The following is a 21,411-nucleotide window of genomic DNA, read 5'->3' on the forward strand; positions in this document are numbered from 1 at the left end:
TATATGGGTAATCTGTACACCCTGTATAAGAAACAGATTTTAACATCAAATTTAATTTTTCAACATTCTGAAAATGTCATGTGATGAAAGCTTTTATCAGAAGATATCTTGATAGAAATATGTTACGTTATACATATATGCAACAGGATCGGTTGATAAATATAACGCATCGTCGACATGTGTACGAGTATATAAAGATGAACTGATTGTCCCGATACTCTCAATTACTCGAAAGTATCGTTTACGGAAAGAATACAGTCGTCTGATACGGTGAATAAAAGAATATCTTAAAAATGGAAACCATCAATGTCACCAAGAATAATGATATTAACAAATTGTTCTCATTTGAAGAAGTGAAGGAGGTAACAAAACGCGCGCTGAGTAATGATGCCAATCTAATAGAATACGCTATTCGACCGTACTCCAGCGGCAGGCTCGGATATCTCAGCTCTCATTATCGGCTCGATGTAATAGCTATGAGGAAAAAGGAAACCATTACTCTTTCATTCTTTATAAAGGCCGTACCTTATGAGGTGCCCGATTCAGCTGACTACGTTATAGAAAAGGGTGTCTTCAAGCAAGAGACAATGTTTTATAACGTCATAATGCCGTTACTTCTCGAAGGATATTGCGGAGAATCGTGGGCGGCGATGTGTTACAAAATAAAGAGCGATTCGATGGTCCTTGAGGAATTAAGTGATAAGGGCTACTCGATACGGGACAAATTATTCGACAAGTCACTCGTAAGTGCGGGTTTAAGCACTCTCGCGCGAATGCATGCCGCTTCTTTGTTGGCGGAAACTCGTCTCGGCACATCTCTCAACCGGCTGTATCCTGACGCCTTCGTGGAGAGAGGCTACGCTCATGAAGGGATGACGCGAGAGTGGATGCAATCAGGCATCGACGTAGCCGCAGTCGTAGCCGAAAGTATGGGATACGATCCCGACCTGATACGTTCGGTCTGCGAAGAGATATATCATACTACAAAGCCATCGCGCACGAAGACGAACGTGGTTAGTCACGGGGATCTTTGGGCCAACAATCTTCTCTTCAATAACGACGTGCCGCCTAAATGCTTGCTGGTAGACTTCCAATTATTGAGATACTCTCCACTAGCGCACGATGTGGCACAGTTATTGTATTTGTGTACAGACCGAAGCTTCCGAGAGACTTGGGAGAGCACCATGTTGCATCATTATTATGACACGTTGCGGGAAACTCTGAACATGCACGAAATCCGTGTGCAAATACCCCCATGGTCAGAACTGATCGAAGGTATGGAGGAACAACGTCTAGGCGCCGTTATTACCACGGTACTCTTCTTTCCTACGGTTTTAATGGACGAGAATCTTAGCGCGCAATTAATGAACAATCCGGCGTCTTACATGAAGTTCTATTTTCGAGACAAGAAAGAGTTCGTCCTCTTAAACATGAAGAAAGATCCGATTTACAATAAAAGGATCAGCGAAGCTATCATCGAACTCGCCGAATTTGCTTTGCGATTAGACCAATTACCAAAACCATCTTAAAAAATTAGGTATATATTTTATATAGTTGATTCGCACGTATCCAAATCTTTTATTAACGTTTCATCATTATACTTTGTATGTCTTTTATATATTTCATTTTACAAGAGATGTATTCATCGATAATCGATAATTTTATTATCTTACCATCATAGTTCGCACAATAATTTTTACACGAATCAAAGAACGTTATCTTGATCGGGAAATATAGCAGATAGGAAAGACCAGTCGTGACTGGTAAGTGGCTGTGCGTTTGCATCTTCGTCCATATCCTCTTTCTCATTCGTCGACGTAACCACAGGTTTCGTCGGCGGTAATACCTCGATATCCCTTACATCTGAAGCATTGTCCTGATCATCGTCATCGCTATCTCTGAAAATTACAAAAGAATCAATATGTACACAATATTTATTCATATAAAGCAAAGTAATAAAGTCTGATAACTTTAACAAATGTAACGTGCACAAATTTATTCTGTATACCTAGAGTTTTCGACATTTCTGGAATTCTGATTTTTTAACGGTTGTTGTCCTGCCAGCGACAAAATAAATGACGTGCACAGCAGTCTCATTGGTGGCAAAGTATGAGCGGGAACGCTAAGTAACTGAAAACCAAGAACGATGATAAATGTTAAGCGATTATAAGAGAATAAATTCTGTGGACCATCGATCAAAAAAAAAAACATTGTAGACATTAATGGAATGGCTTCGGTCTCGAGATTCAAAAGTATGTTTGCCACGTATGCGGCACTTATGACAATCGGTCAGTCAGATGACTGGTTAATTAGTTTTAAAGCTGACACACAGCACACCTCCAAGTGAAATTTGTGCAATTCCTGCAATCTTCTACTTCAGATCTAGGTTGATTCGTCTGTTGCAACCCACACGAATATTCTCCGTAACGTGTACACTTTAGTGACAAACGCGCATATATATGTATTATAGTCGAAAAGTTAAAATGTACTTTAATTCCGTTGATAAATATCTGCTCTTTGAATAATAAGTTTATAATTGTTAAATACAACGGTTTTCCTTTTGAATAAATGAATACTTTAAATAATACATTAATTCGCAAAATTATGCAGATTTAATACTCTTTTTAAAAATATTTTAAAGAAAAATTTTTTATTTCATCTCTCATAAGTAGCAATAATTACTGACAATATGATATATTCAGTCCATATTTGTATTATTTGGCATTTCTCATTTCAGGATGACGCGATTGTCGGTCAATTTCAAAGAATCATGACCAAATGACGGTCAATTTCAAAGAATCATGACGACAATATTCGCGAAGTTGTTCACACGAAAAATGACCGAGATGGCCAGAATATAGCTTATTATCACTATAATCAAGACAATTACATACGCGTAAAGTCTGACGTTTATGACAGGTGACGCAGTTATTCATAAAGTACTTATTAAAGTACTTGCGCATAACAATATGTGAAACGTAGGAAAGAAGATATTCTGATCTATTTTGAGCGCAAAACCGCTATTTTTAGCGTAGAAAAACATATCTAGCCTTTCCATTTAGTGCGAATGTTTTAATAGACTATAATTAGTGAATATTTTACACGGTTCAAGTTGCAAGAATGATAAAAAACTAACATTATTAGTCGAAAAATTACGCTTGAAGTAGATATTCTAGGTGGTCAAATCTTGGAATTCTATGGATTTTGTACTCGACTTAGGCCGAAACATGTTTTTAATTTAGACAAATATCTCAAATAAATATATAAAACAATGAACTCTCGATAATAAAATAACAATAATGTGGCAAATAAAAGTAACGGCGCAGTAATTGGAGCACAAATTACTATAAATTACATCATAATTTTTCTGTAATAAACAAAATATCTCGAGAACAATCTATTTTTTAAACAAATATTTTATATAAAAGTTGTAGGGTTTAAAGAGAGCCATCAGATAAGCTACTTACATTTTGGATTAGGGCCTACTTTGGGCTCAATACAGCCCAAGATTTTTTTTTCTGTGGAAACGCTTATATTTTATTGCAGATTCGTATTCTATGGAACAAAAATAAAGAAATTTGTTCTTGATAATTTTTCATTAAATTTCCTTTAACATGCGTAAAATAACGCTCAAAGTTCTTATTTTGAAATACATACCGGCTAACAAAGGCAAGACAGCAGACAATTAGGCCAATAAAGGCAATTTATTTCAATATATAAAAAAAATTGTCCGCTGGTCTTGCCTTCGTTGACCGATATGTATTTCAAAATAAGAACTTTGAGCGCTATTTTGCGCCTATTAAAGGAGATTTAGTAAAAAATTACACAAGAAACAAAAGTTCCTTATTTTTTTTCCCACAGAATACGAATCTATAAACATAGACATTTCCATCGATACAAAATCACATTAGACTTTATTGTGCCCGAAGTAAGCCTTGGATCCAAAATCTAAGTAGTTTATCTGATAGTCCTCTTCAAACAACTTTTATTTGAAATATTTTTTTCAAAAATGCATTCTCGAGATATTTTGTGTCTAAATTAAAATGACTAAACATGTTTCGGCTCAAGTACAGAATCCATAGAATTCTAAGATCTGATCATCTAGAATACCTATTGCAATCTTTCACTTGATAACGTTAATTTTTTCCTATTACTTTTGCAATTTAGGACGTTCCCTTGTCAAAAGTATAAATAAATATTAAAATCATCAACAAATATTAAGAATATAAACAAAGAAATAAAATAAGAAATCCGTAAATTGATTTAGATAAACATAAAATGCTAACAAATTAAAAAAAAATTAAAGGTATAGTGTAATTGTAAAATATCATTACAAAACGTTGGTAGTGGTGTGTCAATGAGACAGATTGATTTAAACTTTGCCCTCTGTACCGGTGTGGCATTTTATTAGTAGGTATCAATCGCAACAATCGAGACGGTCAGCGAAGAAGATAAGACTGTTTTCCTGCTGGCCTGGTTTTACATTTGCAAGCAATCTCAGACAATTCTGCAACAGCGTTTGCTATTTTCGCATCGCGCCAAGGTGTCCTATTGAAATCAATGCGGTGAAATACTTTGAAAATTAAGTGGAATACAAACTTCATCGTATTTTTACATATTCGAGTAATCCTAAAGTGATATTTTGTGACATTAATTTTGCCCGGATTTTGTTGGATTAAGTCATTTTGACTGTTTCAATATCATACATGTTTCATTCTTTTTAATAATATATTTTTGCATGATATAATTTGTATTGAGATCGTGTCATATCACTAGATTTATAAATTAAATAAAATTTGAAACTGACCTGACTAAATGAAGATGTCTATCTTTGGATATAAAGAATCACATAAACAATAGATTATTTAATTCAAATACTATGAAATATTATAAACTTTTCCTCATTTTGACTAATTTTGTCACAAAATATTTCTCCAAAATGCTCCAAGTAAAATGTTTTAAATAAAATAAAACATCTTGTTACAGCGCACATCATAACAAGTTCAATGATCATGCAGGTCAATTTTCAAGGACATGCACTTCAAATCTCAAAATGATAATTAAAATCCTGGGTGTTTTTAATAAGAATGAACAGCGACAGACGAAGCTACTTTTAACACGTACATTTTTGATAGCAGTAGAATACGTTACATCTCGCGCGTAACTACTTTCGATAAATTTCTCGACGAGATATTTCTTGAATTTATTTTCGACACGTCGGATTAATTATTCGATACGAATGCGATGCATGTTACATTTGCCCTTATCTGCTTTTTCCAATACAACGCTACCTCACACTGTTCAATTTGCCAGGCCAACTTTCCGCCCACACGGAGAAAAGACGACTTTGTGATAACGCCGTCAAAATAAACTAAAATATATATATACACGTAAGAATGCATATGAATAGGTGCCGAAGCAATAGAGCTCGCAATACAACGATTGTGACGTGAGAAGCACAGGATTTCCAACGAAGTTTTCCTGTTGTTCAGTCGTCCTAAAGGGACAACTAGAACGCCGTGAGAGGGTGGGAGTCTCTATATTAAATCATGGCGAGACTTCTGCTGAAAGCCAGTCGTTCGCGGAGCGTTGGAACACACATGAAGGGTCTGCTCTGTGTCCTCCGATTGTTATAAGGACTATTTTTCCGTCTACTGTCTTCTTCGCGTTGGATTGTGTTGGTTCGTCGACTTCACGCATTGATAAAAACTGGATAAAACCACTTGACGTAGCTCTGTGGAACACTTTGATGCAGATAAATTTCAATTAATTTGAATTTTTCGCTGAAGAAAGAAACTGTTTGGGAAGAACTCTCGAAGAGGGATCTGATTGTAATCGAGAAGACGGAATAGGCTAGAGAATTGAGAAAAGGAATAAAAAAAATCCAGAGTCGAGACCTTCTTAAATATTCCTATTTCGCCGGAAAAAAAGCCGGTTTCAAGAATGAAGCTAACTGCATTAAAATTGATGTTGTGCCTGTTTACAACACTACTACTCGCAGTGATCGCCTTCGGATATCCCGCCAGCAACAGCGAAGCAGTAAGTGTCTTTGTATGCGATATCGGAGTCGATACCAATATTAGAGAATGATGTAGTTGGAAATTATGCGATTTACCGATTTTAAATCGCTGGATTTCGCTGAAGTACAAGACGCGAATGACGCACAAGCATAACGTTCCCTTTTCTCGCTGAGCGTCAATTATAAGAAATGCACCTCATATTTTTCTCCATTGTAAGCACGTGGGATGTCGAAAGTACAAGTGGACGTTGGTCATTGAACGGTCCTCGTTAAACTAATCTTTATTTGTCTGAGAGTGCGATGATGTGTCCAACCATATTGAGCCGTAGGTGGTACGTGATTTTATAAACAGGAAGACTTTTCGCCAAGATTTCAATGACTTTTAATCCTTCTCATTGTCAGTAGCTTCGTCCTGATTTCAATTAATGCGGTCGCTCATTATGTTAGATAATTTTTTTCCTCTTATTCGCACTTCCACTAATTTTTAACGCACTGGTAATTTTTCAGTTTTTTGTTCACAGTAATCCTAATAATTCTGTTTAAGCTATATAATTTGCAGGCGATCGAGAACATGAGGCAGATTCCACAATGGCATTGTCTCCGCTATAGAAAGTTTGATTTTGTCCGTCGCTGTCGGAATTATCGCTCAGGAAGAAGACACTGACAAATGGACATTCAATATGATCCACGATTGGCAATACATTATGGCAAATTTCGTCGTCCAATCGTACAGAACACTCCGTTTCAACTCATTAAATTAAATAAATTTAGGTTTATTTAAATTAAATTTAAACATATTAAATTAAATTATATAGAGACATCCATAAAAGCATTTATTAGTTAGAAAAAGAATTTAGAATGTTTTTCTATCGAAGAAATCTGCATTAAGTGCGACTGACAATCATGATAAGAGAAATATCATATTTTATAATTTTATTTTCATTGATAAATCCTTTATCTGCATATATGTATATATGAAATTTTCAAGAGAATTCTATTTTCATGTCTATTGATTTTAAATTTTGAGATATGCAAAATAATGCATGAGATATACAAAATAAAATATTAAAATGAATTTTTATATTATCTCTTATAAAATATGTATAAATAATTAATTTGTTATGTTCTATTTTCCCTTTTTACATTTACTTTAGATTAGTAAACTCTTATTTATTTTGCAAATTGCCTCAGTTTGTTTACTTAATGTAAATTTGATCTCAAATATAATAAAATTTTTTTATATTTTCCAAATAAACAAAATTTTTTTATTGGGGCATACTAATTGCAAGAATATTGCTAACAGAAGAAATTTATCAAGAATCCTAAAAGTCGCAAATATTTCAATTTGATCATGATATAACAAAATACAAATGACAATATACCATTTCAAATTGATTTTAATTACATAAAACATTTATTTCATAAAAATGTTTTCTAATTTCAGAAAATTTATACATAAAGTATGCAACTTGAAGGAATCTTTGCATAAAAATTTTCGAAGCGCAAAATTCTACTTACTTCTTGTATCATTCCTTTCGCTGGTATGCCAAGATGTTCATGAACTTGCGCGACAGTTGGCTCTTTGCTCGAAGACGTTTGAGTCGCTATAAAGTTGGAGAAGGCGGTCAATGGCATAGTTCCTTTGTCTGAAATAATCTCTAAAGAAACACTCGCTTCAGATTCTGGCTCCAATGTGAGCAATTCCTAAACAGAGTACAATAATAGATAATAAAATATAAATATATTTACATATATCAAATTAATTTAAACATTATACAATTAGATATAAATTTATTTAATCTAAAAATATACCTGATTTGAATCCAAAAAGAATAATTGTGATTTTCGTTGCCATTGGCCAAAGGAAGGATTACGTTTTTCCTGTAGATGAGGTACAAAAGTAGCCGCTAATATAGAACTGGTACTTTCAATAAGGCACGTTTTCTTATAAATGAGTGTTGCACTTCGTGGTGTAAACACGTATACTGAAAACAAGTGAATCTTTCTATTAAAACATAATAATAAAATAAAATAAAAAATATAAGAAAATATACATAATGATGTGATTATGAGATTGTTATATGACAAAAAACAACATATATACATATATATATATATTACAATATATTAAAATAAAGTTTTCAATAATAATTTCTTTAATAATAAAATAAATAATATATAATATATAATAAAGAAATTTATATACTGTACAGCATACATGAATTGTCAGATGTAAATGCTGCCATGTATGTAGATTTTAAGTCGCTTGTGAGACTCACGACGTTCAAAGGTACACTCCATGTTATAGCAAGAGTTAAAATATTCCAAACTGTTATGTGCTGTTGAGACACAACCACAACAAGATGACAGACCTCGTGTTTGCCGAATTCTATTCGTCTATTATAAACATTTTACAATTAGGTCTTTGTAAAGCTTTCCATGTTTAGCTAAGAACATACTTATTAAAATAGTTATAGAATGTATTTTATTTTTCTTGACTTACGATATTGGTTCATTATACTGAGAATGTGTAAGACTGGATTTTAACTCGCAAGTTTCGGGCAGCCATAAAGTTAAGGTAGAATTAAAACCAACAGCTAATAACGAACCATCAACTGAAAAACCCGCATCTGTAGCGGCTAGATTGCGATAGTCTCCAACTCCATAACAATACCAATGTTTTGTCTCTTTGTCTATAATAAATATAATTATAACAAATAATGATATACATACGTTTCGCTAAATTTTAATGAAGCTATTTTATTACACAAAATAGATAATTAGACATATGTACCTTCTACAGTGGACGATTTTCTCAAATTCCATAATTTAAATTTATTATCTCTTCCAGTAGTAACAGCTAACCATTCTCCATCGTCAAATGTCGTATCTGGTTGAAAATGTAGCGCATTTATTCCATTTTCATGAGGTAATTCAATGGATGTATTTAATACAAATCTAGAATGTGATAAGTTATATATTAGTATTGCAGTTATATATAGTCTAACAAATATAAAATTTACATATAATTACATTTGCTTTTTCAAATCGTAGAGCCAGAATTTTAATCTAACTTCTATAGATGAAACTTTATCATTTCGTTCTTCAACTGTTGCCATCCATGTACCATCATGATTTAGAGCTATTTTTGTAACTTCTGTATTTACAATAATTACATCACGTTCTTGGGTCAGAAAATTTTGAGCAGTTATATTAATCTGGAAAATTTGTCAGTTTTATTAGTTTTTTACTTATTTATTCAAATTTTCTTTTTATATCGCTTTGCTTTTAATGTGTAATAGTCTACTCACATTGTACAACAGATTTTTTGTATGAATGTTATAAAATTGTACGTGTCCAGTACGACTATTTAGAACAAGACTACCTGTTCTTGAGTCAACGATAAGCCCAGCAGGAAATAAATTTTTAGATGACGAAGCAACACCCCATGTAAAGTTTTGTATCACTGATGTCAATTTTCTTTGAGGATTTACAATAACAATACCTTATAATCAAAACATGATTAGTTGTCATAAACTTGCTACATTAACTCAAATTTTCATGATAAAAAGTTTTACCATTGTCTAAAGTTGATACAGCAACATATAAATTATCTGGTGCAATAGTAAGATGTTTAATAGGCGCCGGTAATCGTGGAAGGAATGATTTATGTTGGGGATTTGCTAAAGTCCATTTTACCAATACACACTCACCACCACCTGTATACATATGGCCACCTGTAAAATAAAGAAATGTGTTATATCGTGCCACATTAAATTACTGCTTTGTAAATATAAATTTTCAACGCCTATTACCTGACTTGCTAAACACTATTTCTGTAATCGGTAATGTATGCCAGTGAAAAACGGCTGTATACGGTCTAGTCTGGAATAAACTTCTCCATACTAATACACGACCTGTAGAATCTCCTGTGGCAACACATTCTTCTTCTGGATGTCCCGCTATGCAAGTAGGTACTCTACCAGTTTTACCAGTCTTGTGTCTACATCAAAATTAAGTATTTAAAATATATAATATTCTATCATACATATAAATAATTACATATAATTCCAAAATACTTTACATTGTATCAACTAAATTTCTAGCTGGATTTAATATATGTAAATCCGTGTCATGCAAAAGTGCTATTAAATTCTCTCCATGATTTCCAATTATATCAGTATAATATTCGTGTGATTTGGTCCTAAAGTAGATAATAAATTATTAAAAATGATAACTATTAAACAAAACTTAATAGAAAAAAAATTAAAAATATTTACAAGATATATATTGATCTTATAAATGTTCCAGTTTCTATATCAAATAAAAGTACATATATTTTGTTCCTACAATCAGAGAGATGAGTTATTAACGTTTGACATATTTCGTTTCCCTGAGCTGTTCTATGTTTTACAATGTGAAAGGTTTTAATTTTTGCCTTGTCCTTTGCTAGAAATTTTAATTGCTGTAAAAATATAAATACAGTATCATTTAATACCTACAAGTTTGTAATAACAAGAAAGAAATTAAGAAGTCAAAGAGAATTAAAAATTAAAAATCCAAGAATAAGTTAAAAATTAATAACCAGTATACACACAGGGTGTCCCATTTTAAATAATGCATTATGATTTCTTGAAAACTATGGTAGATACGGAAAAATGTTTCAAATATAAAAGTTGTATGGTTAAGAGGGGGACATAAGAAGGTATCATTGATTTGACTTTGGGTGGCATTGCCAAGGCCAGGTCAAGGTCACGTCGATTTTTTAAAATGGAACCTCCTATTTTTCATTACATTTTCTTACCTCGAGAGCTTTTTAAAACACAATAATAAAGTTACTTTTCATTAAGTACTTTTCGAGTTATAAGGTTGAAAGTTACAGTAGTCGGCATTAGCATTACGCAAGGTGTTCGATTGACGGCTAAAATCTCTTGAATATTGTTCAGGATCATGTCTTGGATAACATTTACCAAGATCAAGGTCATTGGAGGTTGTACCTCCTATTTTAATTTTTATGTAAAAATGAATTTTTAGTGCAACCATAGAACTTTCGTTTAAAACATTTTTCTAATTTTCGAGAAATCTTAATGCATTATTTAAAATGGGACACCCTGTATATTATAAAATTTGAATACATAAAGTTATTTACAAATAAAAGAAACATTAGCAAACAAAATAACGTTTTAAGCTCTTACTAATTTCTTAGTAATTATTCCACTTTGGCAATTCCAGAAATACAGTTCGCCGTTTTCGGTACAACCAATAATAACACTGGTATTATCTGGATGCGATATTACTCCAGCAATTCTGTAATCCAAGGGCTCGAACTCTCGCACAAAGTCTCCCGTTTGCGTGCTGTATACCCTTATGACATTTTTCCACACTATGTACAGAGTTCTGAAAAGCAAAATATCCATTGCACATTGATAGCTACGTATAATGCCCAACTAAAACCTCAAGAAAATGAAATAAAACTTGAAATAGGAACTAAAATTAAACTTACTCTCCATCGCTAGAAAACAGTGGACGTTGATCAATTATACTTCCACCGCCTTTCCTCTTCACAATCATATTTCCGTCGCCTTTCATCTTCACAGTCATATTTTCACCGTCTTTCTGCTTAAGTGTATACAAATGCAATTTAAATTGTCCGTAAACTCTAATTTTATGGACATAACCTTGTTAAGCTAAACAATTCACCGCAAGTTACGCTTATATCTATAAGATTAGTTTTTTTTTCAAACAATTTCAATTGTATTTTGACACTTGCGTACACATAGCGTTTAAAATTACATAAATGTATTTACTTAAAAGCTATTTAAATAAAATTTCTAGTTTAATATTTTAACCTTCATACACATGCAGGTACATGTCTACACAGTCCACATGCTCCACATGGTTTTGGCAGGTGCAGGTAGGTGCGGATAGGTGCACGATATTTCACTTTTTTATTAGAGGCTCGGGTATGATCTATTTAACATTGCAAATGTTTCGTTAACTAGTTAGAAGAAAGAATTTTACAAATTGACCATAGAATTTGCTTCGAAACATTTGCAATGTGAACTATAGGAGTATGGCACCTCAGCTGCCCAGAACTGGGAATAGAATGGCTGGACAAAACAGGATTATGTACTAATCAGTTTCCTTTTTCCGTTCTATTAAATTATTACACGAAATTATCGTTACATATACTTTTATTATTTAAAGTACTGAGAAGTATTTTATTTTTCAATAATAAAAATATAGCCCAAATATTCCGAAGGCTGATCTCACTAATGCTCGTTTCTACCAATTGTAGATTAATTTTAATCTCGGTTTAACTTACTCTTCATCTTTTTCTAGTTTCAAGGATTAGAAAAAGAAGAAGAGTAAATTAAACCAAGATTAAAATTGATCCATATTGGTAGAAACTTATGCCCGTATTCATAGTTAGATACTCCACAAATTATTTCATTGGCTACTGAGCATCTAAAGATAAATTTAAGAAAGCCTTAAGTACAGGGCCCGTTTCTACCAATGTAGATTAACTTTAATCTTGGTTCAACTAACTCTTCATCTCTTTCTACTTCTAGAAATTAGAAAAAGATGAAGAGTAAGTTGAACCAAGATTAAAGTTAATCTACGTTGATAGAAACGGGCCATATGCTCGTATTCATACGATGCATTGGCTGCGTTCAGCAGACTCAACAGTTTTGCAACCGTTTTATGATTGTCTGCTGAGATAGGACCATTCTTCTAGATCTAAAAGTATGATCCAATTAGCGCGAAGGAAACTTACAACAGTTGCAAAACAAACGTTCTGCTGAACGCAGCCATTGGGTGCATTCAGTACCACGACCGCTCACTGAGCGCTCAGTGAGTGGCTGTAGTGCTGAATGCACCCATTCAGTACTATGACCGCTCACTGAGCGCTCAGTGAGTGGCTGTAGTGCTGAATGCACCCATTCAGTACTATGACCGCTCACTGAGCGCTCAGTGAGTGGCTGTAGTGCTGAATGCACCCATTCAGTACTATGACCGCTCACTGAGCGCTCAGTGAGTGGCTGTAGTGCTGAATGCACCCATTCAGTACTATGACCGCTCACTGAGCGCTCAGTGAGTGGCTGTAGTGCTGAATGCACCCATTCAGTACTATGACCGCTCACTGAGCGCTCACTGAGCGGTTGTAGTACTGAACGCAGCCATTGTCAGACCTTGTACTTCCTTAAATTTATCTTTAGATGCTCAGTAGCCAATGAAATAATTTGTAGAGTATCTGAAGATAAATTTAAGGAAGACTTAAATATAAGGCCTTACTATGAATACGGACATTAGTCTCACCAATTCCAATTAACCTAATCGGTCAATTAAGTATCAACCGTGATTGGGCAATTCTGCTGAACAGCAAATGCGATTGGTAGTTCCAATGTAATAAACGGTCGCGAAACTGCCCGCGAAACACTCTCTGCCAAAACTCATTGGAAAAAAGCGTCGCCATTGCAAAGCGACGGTGGTACCCTCTCGCGACCATTATAATTTACTTTTGTGCCGTTTATCCTCATCGGGTGGCTGCATCTGCCCACTTATGTATTCGAGTGTTTGCAAAGATTTTCAGTATTTAATGTCGCGGATCCGTTGATATTTAATGCGAAGTGATACCGCATATGTTCCAGTTAATTACGGTTCAACGGTTCAATCTCCCGTAATGCGACACGTGTCGCTTTTCAGCCCGCGTCTTTAACAACCAAGTTCGAGCAGCGGTTGTCCCGTACTCCGTTGTCGAGGAGCAACGTTGCAACGACAATGTCATTATTCAACAAGCCGAAGCGGAACATACGCCGACGTCCTTTCGACGATGAAGACGAGGATAATGAGAACAGAATGGAGGTGGAGGACGCGCAGCCGGTCAAAATTAAAACGAAGAAGGATAAACCAAAGCAGACGCGCCTCAGCTTTGGAGAGGAACTGGAACAAGGTGTTTATATGTACACACATCTTTGCATATAATGTGTGTGTGTGTGTGTAATTAGTGTGTATATGTGTAACCTGTTTTACATATGCCTGATTTCATACATCAGGTGCTTTCTAGCAACACTAGAGCCGGTATTCATAATCAATTCTTATATTCAAGAAGTCTTAAGTTCTGTCTTGAAGTGTCACAAACCAATCAGAAGGCCGCATTAGCGATTTAAGACATTACTTAAAACGGTCTAAAAAATAAGAACCGACTATGAATACAGACCTGTTTTTTATTTCTGTACTAGATTGCACTACTCTCTTTCTCGCTTTTGCCAAATATCAAATATATCTATTTTATTTTAAGTTCCAAAAGTGTATACTAGTTCAGCTATAGAAAATAGACTTAGGCCTGTATTCATAGTCAAGCCTTATATTTAAGGCTTCCTTAAATTTATCTTCAGATGCTCTACGAATTATTTCATTGGCTACTGAGCATCTAAAGATAAATTTAAGGAAGCCTTAAGTATAAGGCCTGACTATGAATATGGGCATTAATGTAATACAAGATTTGTTTGCATCGCATGTTCCAACTTGCTCCAGTATGTTCCTACCATAGCTCCCACTCACTCCAACATACTCATTGGAATCAATAGGAGTAGATTGGAACATGTTAGAGCATATTGGAGCATGTGACACGAACAAACCTAGGCCATGATCTAATTCAGGCTGACAATGCTCATAAGCATTATTTGTCTTTGTTCAACATTTGACAAACAAGGATGAAATGATTTTTAAACGTTGTGAGCGTGAATCATTTCATCTTTACTTAACATTGGCAAATAACAAGAAGCCTGATCTTTTTTTGAACCTCAAGACTGACCTCCAACTTCTTGCATGGTTCATCTTTTTCTTTTCACATTGGAGAGAAAAAGATAATGCAAGAAGTTCAGTTCTAGAATATTGAAAAAGAACAGGCCTAAAGATGTAATGATTTATTGTGTTACACCGTGTTCATCTGTTCGTTGCTAGAAAGCATCCACAATTTGTTTGAATGATAATGTGATGCTACTTGCTCGTAGAATGAGCCTTTACAGGGATAATCAATAGCAGGACAATTTCTTTAATATCAATACAGTTTTGTTTTAGACAAATATTTACGCTAACAGATGCTGTTTCTTCCAAATCTATTACCACGTATTGAAAAATATACTGCATATTTAGATTTAACTTAAACTTTGAAATAAATTACAGGGGACGACGGAGAAGTTTTTATAGTCAAGAAATCGTCGAGGAGCAAAAAGCTGATGAAACAGCTAGATCACGAAAGGAGAAAAAAGAAAGGTGAAGAGAAAATGCAAGTGGACACTGAGCAAGCGAATAAATCCATTAAGCAGGAAAAAGATTTAGAAATAAAGACAGATGATCTAGTAGTAAGCTATCTCTATGATGTTTTATTATTATTAGCGTTTCTTCAATTTAAGTAACTTATCATTTAACATAGAGGACTTTTTATGTCTCTCCCTGATACGTTGACTAATGTTTCAAGATTTGGAACAACTGTGGGAGTACAGCAAGGAAACAATATTTAAATGTCGTTTTTTATATGATAATAATTTATGTGTATATTTATGTATATCAAGTAGTTTACATAAAAATACAAAAATGTTCTTTTAATTAAATTTGGTCACATAAATTTATATATTTGATTAGAATATTACTTTGTCTATAACGATTTTTATTTCATCAGTTATATGTGTCACAAAAAATGAATAATTATAAATATGTAAAGATTGTGTTCCAACTTAACTTATTTAAAATCTTAATAGTTTATTATTTCTCTTTAGTGTATACGTACTCAAATCAACTTAACTTATAAACTTTTTATTACAACTTAATGATTCTTAATGAATATATTTGTACCTTTGTTATTTTATTGGGTTAGTAGAAATATACTCGGGTATTTTAATTTCGAAATATTGTATTTCAAAATTTATGAATATTCTTTTCGTAAAAATTTTGAATTTTTCTGTTTTGAATTGCGTATTTTTATTAAACAAAATATAATCTTTATTGCTAGGTTAAAATAAAAAACACAGGACCCCTGATTTTAAACGGACGAGCTGCATTGGCAGCAGGAAAAGATGACTATACATCGGGTGAGGAGGAAGATGAACCTTGCAGTCACAAATTTCGGAAAAATACAGATAAAGCTGAAACTGTAAAAATACTTCTTGAGAGTACGTAATTCAGATGATGCATAAGTTATGATGTTATATCATTATTAGAATTCATATAATTAATAAAATTGCTGTGTATATATTTAATAATTCATGTCTTCGACAAAACAAATGAAAAATAAAGTATTAGGTTTTGTTATATCTAAGTAGCATTACAAAATATATATTATAAAACTTATTAACATTTAAAAATTAATGTATTTTTTAATTATTTTTTATAACATTCTCTTGATATCAATCAGGTGGATGTATACCTGATGCAGCTATGATTCATGCAGCAAGAAAACGCAGACAAAAAGCAAGAGAATTGGGAACCGATTACATTCCTATTGAAGAACAGAGGTAGCACAATTCATCCTTAAGATTATATAATGACTCGTGAATTTTCTGTTATATTATAATAATCAATGTAGTTATTGTAATGATATTACAATAAATTTGTTTTTATAGTGATGACAAGGGCAAGTCAAGACTAATACGAGAGGAAGACCATGATCGAAGTGATGATGATGATTCTCAAGATCGACTAGATATGACTGTCAACACTGAAGCACGTGATAAAGAAAAGAGGAGAGAAGCATTTCTTGCTTCTCAAGTTCCATTAAAATGTAAGTTTTATATAATTAGTGAGTTATATATAATAATTAACTTTAAATGTAGCGTATATCTAGTTAAAAAATTCTTAGATATTTAATAATAAAAAGTAACACAAATGTTGAATACACTTTTTAATTTAGTTTCAGATAATGAAAGTGAGCATGAAAACGAAGAAGAAGAGTGGGAAGCTCAACAAATACGAAAAGGTGTAACCGGTGCTCAGGTAAAAGTTTATTAATATACTATAAGATTTAAGATTAAAAAAATATATAAAGCAATGTTAAATACCTGGAATATTTTGACATGTAGATTGCAGCAGCACAGCAAGATTCTATGTTGCAACAACAATATACAATGGGCATGAATGTTAATCAGATAATTGGGGCTGGTGTACCTTTAGAAATGGTATTAATGCCTGCACCACCACCGCCACCGTCTATTCAACCACCAGATCCAACAAAAATCATACCTGTTACTCCGCAAGAAGTTGTAAACAGGATGCGCACAAGGTTTTATATTTCTCCAAACATCGGGCTTTTTATACAATAGAAAAGTTAATGAAAGCTCATTAATACTAATTAATTAAATATTATAATTTAAAGGTTAGACAATTTGAAAGAGGTGCATAGACGGCATCAACAAGATCAGGAACGTTTAGAGGAAGAATTACAGCAAACCATGAAAGAATTGGACGAAAGTGAAGTTCGTACGCCGCATTATGCACAACGCTTCAGATATTACCAAGAGTTGCGTGGGTATGTCACTGACTTGGTAGAGTGTCTTGATGAGAAGGTGGGTTGATACGCTGTCACGTTTGATTTATGTGCACTGGGTTTTATCGTACAATATGTGGCTGACAAAAATTCTTCAGTCCCAGTAAAATATCAACGATTTTAATAAATCTTGTTTTAAATTTTGATATCTGAGGTTTAAGTTTCTGATTATAAATTATATGTATCGGAAATAATTGAATCATTTAATATAATGATCAAATTATCATACTTTTATTATAATGATGTTTCATCTTATGAATGTGAAATACATACAGTGAAAGAAAAAAATTTATATGATTTAAAATCATATTTGCTATGATGTCAATGGTAACGGAAGTCCAGAAGCCTTAAACTGCAAAAGATTCAAGATACATTACTTAAAAAGTTGAAACAATATTTGTTTCTCTTTTAATTTATCCTTTTGATAAATAAAATAAAAGGGTGACAAAATCTTTTAAAGTAATAACTTATTTGACTATTTGTAAAATAAAAAGAATGTATGCATATATGTCGCACATATACATGTTTCCATTGCCGGGGGTCATTATCTTCTCTGTATTATATGTTATTTTGACACATTTTATAAAGATAAATATTATATACAAGTGATTAATAAATTAATTTGACTGTGGTAAGTAAATTGATGTCTAATCTATTTAAATAAAAATAATAAATAAAGGGCGAAGTAAGAGTCAATACGTAAAAATTCAGACTGACTCAATCTTTCATGTTTCACCAATTTTCGGACTATAATTTTTACGTATTGACTCTTACTTCGCCCTTTATTTATTATTTTTATTTTTATATAAAGAGTCCTTCTATTTGTTTAATCTAATCTATTTAATTTTAATGCGTGAACATTTATCACGTTAAAGAATTTTCTATGCAATGTAATTTATGAAACTATCGATTAACAAACAAATTAATGCTTTTTAAGCACTGTTATTATCATAAAGCCATTCAGTTTAGACATCATCAATTTTATTTAATAGAATATGTTCATTGAATCAAATTAAATGTATAATTCTTTTGTTAGCTTCCCCTGGTCATCGACTTGGAGCAACGCTGGTTAGATCTATATGGCGAACGTTCAGTCGAATTGATGGAACGAAGACGGCAAGACACGAGAGATCAGGCGGAAGAAATAACTACTACAGCAAGTCAGTACATTTTTAATCAGTGTATAGTATATAACTGATAGAACTTACAAGGGAACCGTCGGAACCGTCCCTCACCGATTTTGATGGGCTTTGGATATGTTGTAGAGTATAAAAAAATATTAGATTAATGAGATAAATTCATATTTTTTTTCAAAATCGGTAAGGGACAGTTACGACGATTCCCTTGTTAGTATATTGGGGGCGTTTGATAATCTTACATTCTCCAGAGATTTTACTGAAAGATGTCGCAACACAAATTCTATAATTTTTTTCGTCTTGCAGGAGGTCAAGCCATGAGAAGAGGACCGGAAGTAGAAGTACACGTGCGACGAGCTACAGAGAGAGAAGGTAGAAGAGCCCGTCGTAGAAGAGCAAGAGAATTAGCTTCAAATATTCCAAAGCACATTGATGGCATGTCTAGCGATGATGAAGTCACTGAGCAACAAAATCTTGTATTTAAGCAAGCAAAAGGTAATAATCAACTTTATATTTTGATTCTTTCTTAAAATTTCATATTTACGTTTTTAATATATAATTTTTATGATTGTAATTTTTATTTTATTACAGATGAAATCGATAATAATTGTAAAGATTTATTTTCTGATGTTATGGAGGAATATTGTACAGTACGTGGTATCCTTTCAAAATTCGAGTCATGGAGAGAAACAGACATGGACGCCTACACAGAAGCTTACGTATCATTGTGTTTACCTAAAATTATTTCGCCCATTATCAGATTACAACTACTTACTTGGAATCCAATTATGGTATTTTGTTCACTCTTTCTTCAACAAAAGGCCTTAATCATACTTGTAACTGATATCTAATTATTTTTATAGGAAAGCGCTGATCTAGAAAGAACAAAGTGGTATAATACATTACTTCTGTACGCTTTAGATAGTAAAGAGACAGAAGAGTCATTGAAACGAGATCCAGATGTTAGATTAATACCATCCACAATTGAAAAAATTGTGATACCAAAATTGACATGTAAGAATGATATAAGGATTATTTTTTATAATGCTATTTATAAAATTACAAGTAGGAATAAAATAATTCTATTTAATGTTAATAATTTTTAGCTATTATTGAAAAGATATGGGATCCAATGTCAACGTCTCAGACGTTACGTCTCGTAGGAACTATAAATCGATTGATAAAGGAATATCCTAATTTGAATGATACCAGTAAACAGTTGGAAACTTTATTCAATGCTATTTTAGATAAAATTAAAGCTGCTATTGAAAACGATGTTTTCATACCTATCTTCCCGAAACAGTCAGTATACTCAGTATATAATTAAATTGATATCTCGTATAGTTGTATTATTCTTTCGTTGCATCTAACACAAGTTAACATTTCAGAGTTTGGGATACAAAACATCAATTCTTCCAAAGGCAATTTGCGATGGCTGTCAAATTATTGCGCAATTTATTAAGTTGGCAAGGTATTCTTGGGGATATACAGTTAAAAAATTTGGCACTTGGCTCGCTTTTAAATCGTTACCTACTCGCTGGGTTACGCGTTTCTTGTCCAACTGACGCTTTATTCAAGGCAAATATGGTATGTAATATTTAACATTAAAATATAATCAGAAGACACAGTAGTGTTTCTGCGCTAAGACAAGCGCAGCGATAAATATTACAACATAAAAGATATTTTTAATATTTTAATTTTATTCAATTACAACAAATAAAATGTTTATCAATGTTTGTTAGATTATGAGTACGCTACCAAGAGCATGGCTGCAAGGAGAAACTATTGAACACCTCAAAATGTTCGCCACACTTATTCAACAACTTAGCGAACAATTAGATCAGGCAAACCCTGCACATAAGTAAGTATCTATAAATAATGTTTGTCGCAATGAACAAAATGTTTTGTTATATTGTCGATTAAATTGAACAAGGATATAAACTCTTTTTAAAATAAAATTTGTGTGTTATAGTGAAGCCTGGGAATACGCAAAGTCCATCCTGAAAATAATTAAGCCCTTATAATATGTTGATCATTATATGTATGTGTCAGTAATATTTTGTCAAATTTCTTGCTTTTAGTATCAATATGCTTGTTGATAGATTTTATACATATAACATAATAGGATTCTGTACATGATGCATCACAGTAAATTGTCAAATGTATAATATATGAAGATACAATTTTGTATAGTAATAAACTAAATGAAACAACTTATGACATGATATACTTCCCGATTGTACATAATAGATAAATCGAAAATAAATCTGTAAATAGTATACTCGTAAATATTCAAGCCTTGCCTTTAAAAATAATAGTTATTGTAATTGAAAAAATATTCAATTCCTATATCAATAAGACATAACATTCTTTAAGATATGTAATTTGACAAATTTATAATAATAAAAGTGATGACATATGTATTACAAATTAATAAACATATGCTTTTCGATTTAGTTGTTCCTGAAACTAATACAAATAATAAAGCATTTATACAGTAAGCGTAAAATAATTAGAAATTCTTTCACCTTTTGCTTACGATAACTAGCGATAACTAATAAAATAACCGTCAAAGAGAAATAAGAAAGAAACAAATTCCATAAACACTAAATATCTTTTATATAATTTTTTAATAAAAATATGTTTTAAATGTATTTTTGAACTTTTGTGACTTGAAGTCGTTCGTACTTAAATTGTTAATTCTTATCATG

General features: G+C 32.6%; 4 protein-coding genes across 7 annotated transcripts; 3 read left to right on the top strand and 1 right to left on the bottom strand.

Moving 5' to 3' along the window:
• Window positions 1-224: 224 nt before the first annotated feature.
• Window positions 225-2,753, top strand: LOC108728633 (uncharacterized). Of its 2 annotated transcripts, none has more exons than XM_018457324.1 (2): window positions 225-1,537; window positions 2,738-2,753. In XM_018457324.1, the coding sequence occupies exon 1, from the start codon at window positions 294-296 to the stop codon at window positions 1,527-1,529; it is 1,236 nt and encodes a 411-aa protein (XP_018312826.1). In that variant the 5' UTR covers window positions 225-293; the 3' UTR covers window positions 1,530-1,537; window positions 2,738-2,753. The 2 variants fall into 2 exon arrangements, with proteins under 2 accessions (XP_018312826.1, XP_018312827.1); XM_018457325.1 differs by lacking the exon at window positions 2,738-2,753 and having other exon boundaries at window positions 237-270; window positions 352-1,584.
• Window positions 1,646-12,197, bottom strand: l(2)05287 (WD repeat-containing protein l(2)05287). 3 transcript variants are annotated; one of them, XM_018457322.1, is made up of 17 exons: window positions 12,100-12,197; window positions 11,869-11,989; window positions 11,523-11,635; window positions 11,215-11,416; window positions 10,300-10,484; window positions 10,104-10,223; window positions 9,835-10,022; window positions 9,598-9,756; window positions 9,331-9,524; window positions 9,053-9,237; window positions 8,814-8,977; window positions 8,523-8,712; window positions 8,238-8,416; window positions 7,832-8,004; window positions 7,538-7,723; window positions 2,009-2,130; window positions 1,646-1,898 (listed from the first exon to the last, which is right to left on the bottom strand). In XM_018457322.1, the coding sequence occupies exons 2-17, from the start codon at window positions 11,878-11,880 to the stop codon at window positions 1,706-1,708; spliced, it is 2,565 nt and encodes an 854-aa protein (XP_018312824.1). In that variant the 5' UTR covers window positions 11,881-11,989; window positions 12,100-12,197; the 3' UTR covers window positions 1,646-1,705. The 3 variants fall into 3 exon arrangements, with proteins under 3 accessions (XP_018312824.1, XP_018312825.1, XP_018312823.1); XM_018457323.1 differs by having other exon boundaries at window positions 11,889-12,197; XM_018457321.1 differs by having other exon boundaries at window positions 11,869-12,197.
• On the top strand, window positions 5,078-6,831 carry LOC108728635 (uncharacterized). Its single transcript, XM_018457326.1, has 2 exons — window positions 5,078-6,039; window positions 6,579-6,831. The coding sequence occupies exons 1-2, from the start codon at window positions 5,944-5,946 to the stop codon at window positions 6,681-6,683; spliced, it is 201 nt and encodes a 66-aa protein (XP_018312828.1). The 5' UTR covers window positions 5,078-5,943; the 3' UTR covers window positions 6,684-6,831.
• Window positions 12,198-13,553: 1,356 nt separating the features above from the next.
• LOC108728463 (PAX3- and PAX7-binding protein 1) lies at window positions 13,554-20,960 on the top strand. The gene is made up of 16 exons (XM_018457019.1): window positions 13,554-13,973; window positions 15,209-15,387; window positions 16,035-16,194; window positions 16,437-16,536; window positions 16,645-16,802; window positions 16,932-17,014; window positions 17,101-17,300; window positions 17,394-17,583; window positions 18,601-18,724; window positions 19,007-19,195; window positions 19,292-19,491; window positions 19,564-19,714; window positions 19,807-20,002; window positions 20,089-20,287; window positions 20,443-20,561; window positions 20,673-20,960. Exons 1-16 carry the CDS (start codon window positions 13,802-13,804, stop codon window positions 20,722-20,724), a joined length of 2,472 nt encoding a protein of 823 aa, XP_018312521.1. The 5' UTR covers window positions 13,554-13,801; the 3' UTR covers window positions 20,725-20,960.
• Window positions 20,961-21,411: the final 451 nt, after the last annotated feature.

Source organism: Mycetomoellerius zeteki, unplaced genomic scaffold (assembly GCF_001594055.1).
Source record: "Mycetomoellerius zeteki isolate Tzet28-1 unplaced genomic scaffold, Tzet1.0 scaffold62, whole genome shotgun sequence".
Taxonomy (NCBI): Eukaryota; Metazoa; Arthropoda; class Insecta; order Hymenoptera; family Formicidae; genus Mycetomoellerius; species Mycetomoellerius zeteki.

Coding starts and splice junctions, on each gene's coding strand:
- LOC108728633 (XM_018457324.1), top strand. CDS start 294: ATGGAAACCATCAATGTCACCAAGAATAATGATATTAACAAATTGTTC.
- LOC108728635 (XM_018457326.1), top strand. CDS start 5,944: ATGAAGCTAACTGCATTAAAATTGATGTTGTGCCTGTTTACAACACTA. Junction 6,040..6,578: donor CCGCCAGCAACAGCGAAGCA/GTAAGTGTCTTT, acceptor TATAATTTGCAG/GCGATCGAGAACATGAGGCA.
- LOC108728463 (XM_018457019.1), top strand. CDS start 13,802: ATGTCATTATTCAACAAGCCGAAGCGGAACATACGCCGACGTCCTTTC. Junction 18,725..19,006: donor AGAAATAACTACTACAGCAA/GTCAGTACATTT, acceptor TTCGTCTTGCAG/GAGGTCAAGCCATGAGAAGA. Junction 20,003..20,088: donor ATACCTATCTTCCCGAAACA/GTCAGTATACTC, acceptor TTAACATTTCAG/AGTTTGGGATACAAAACATC.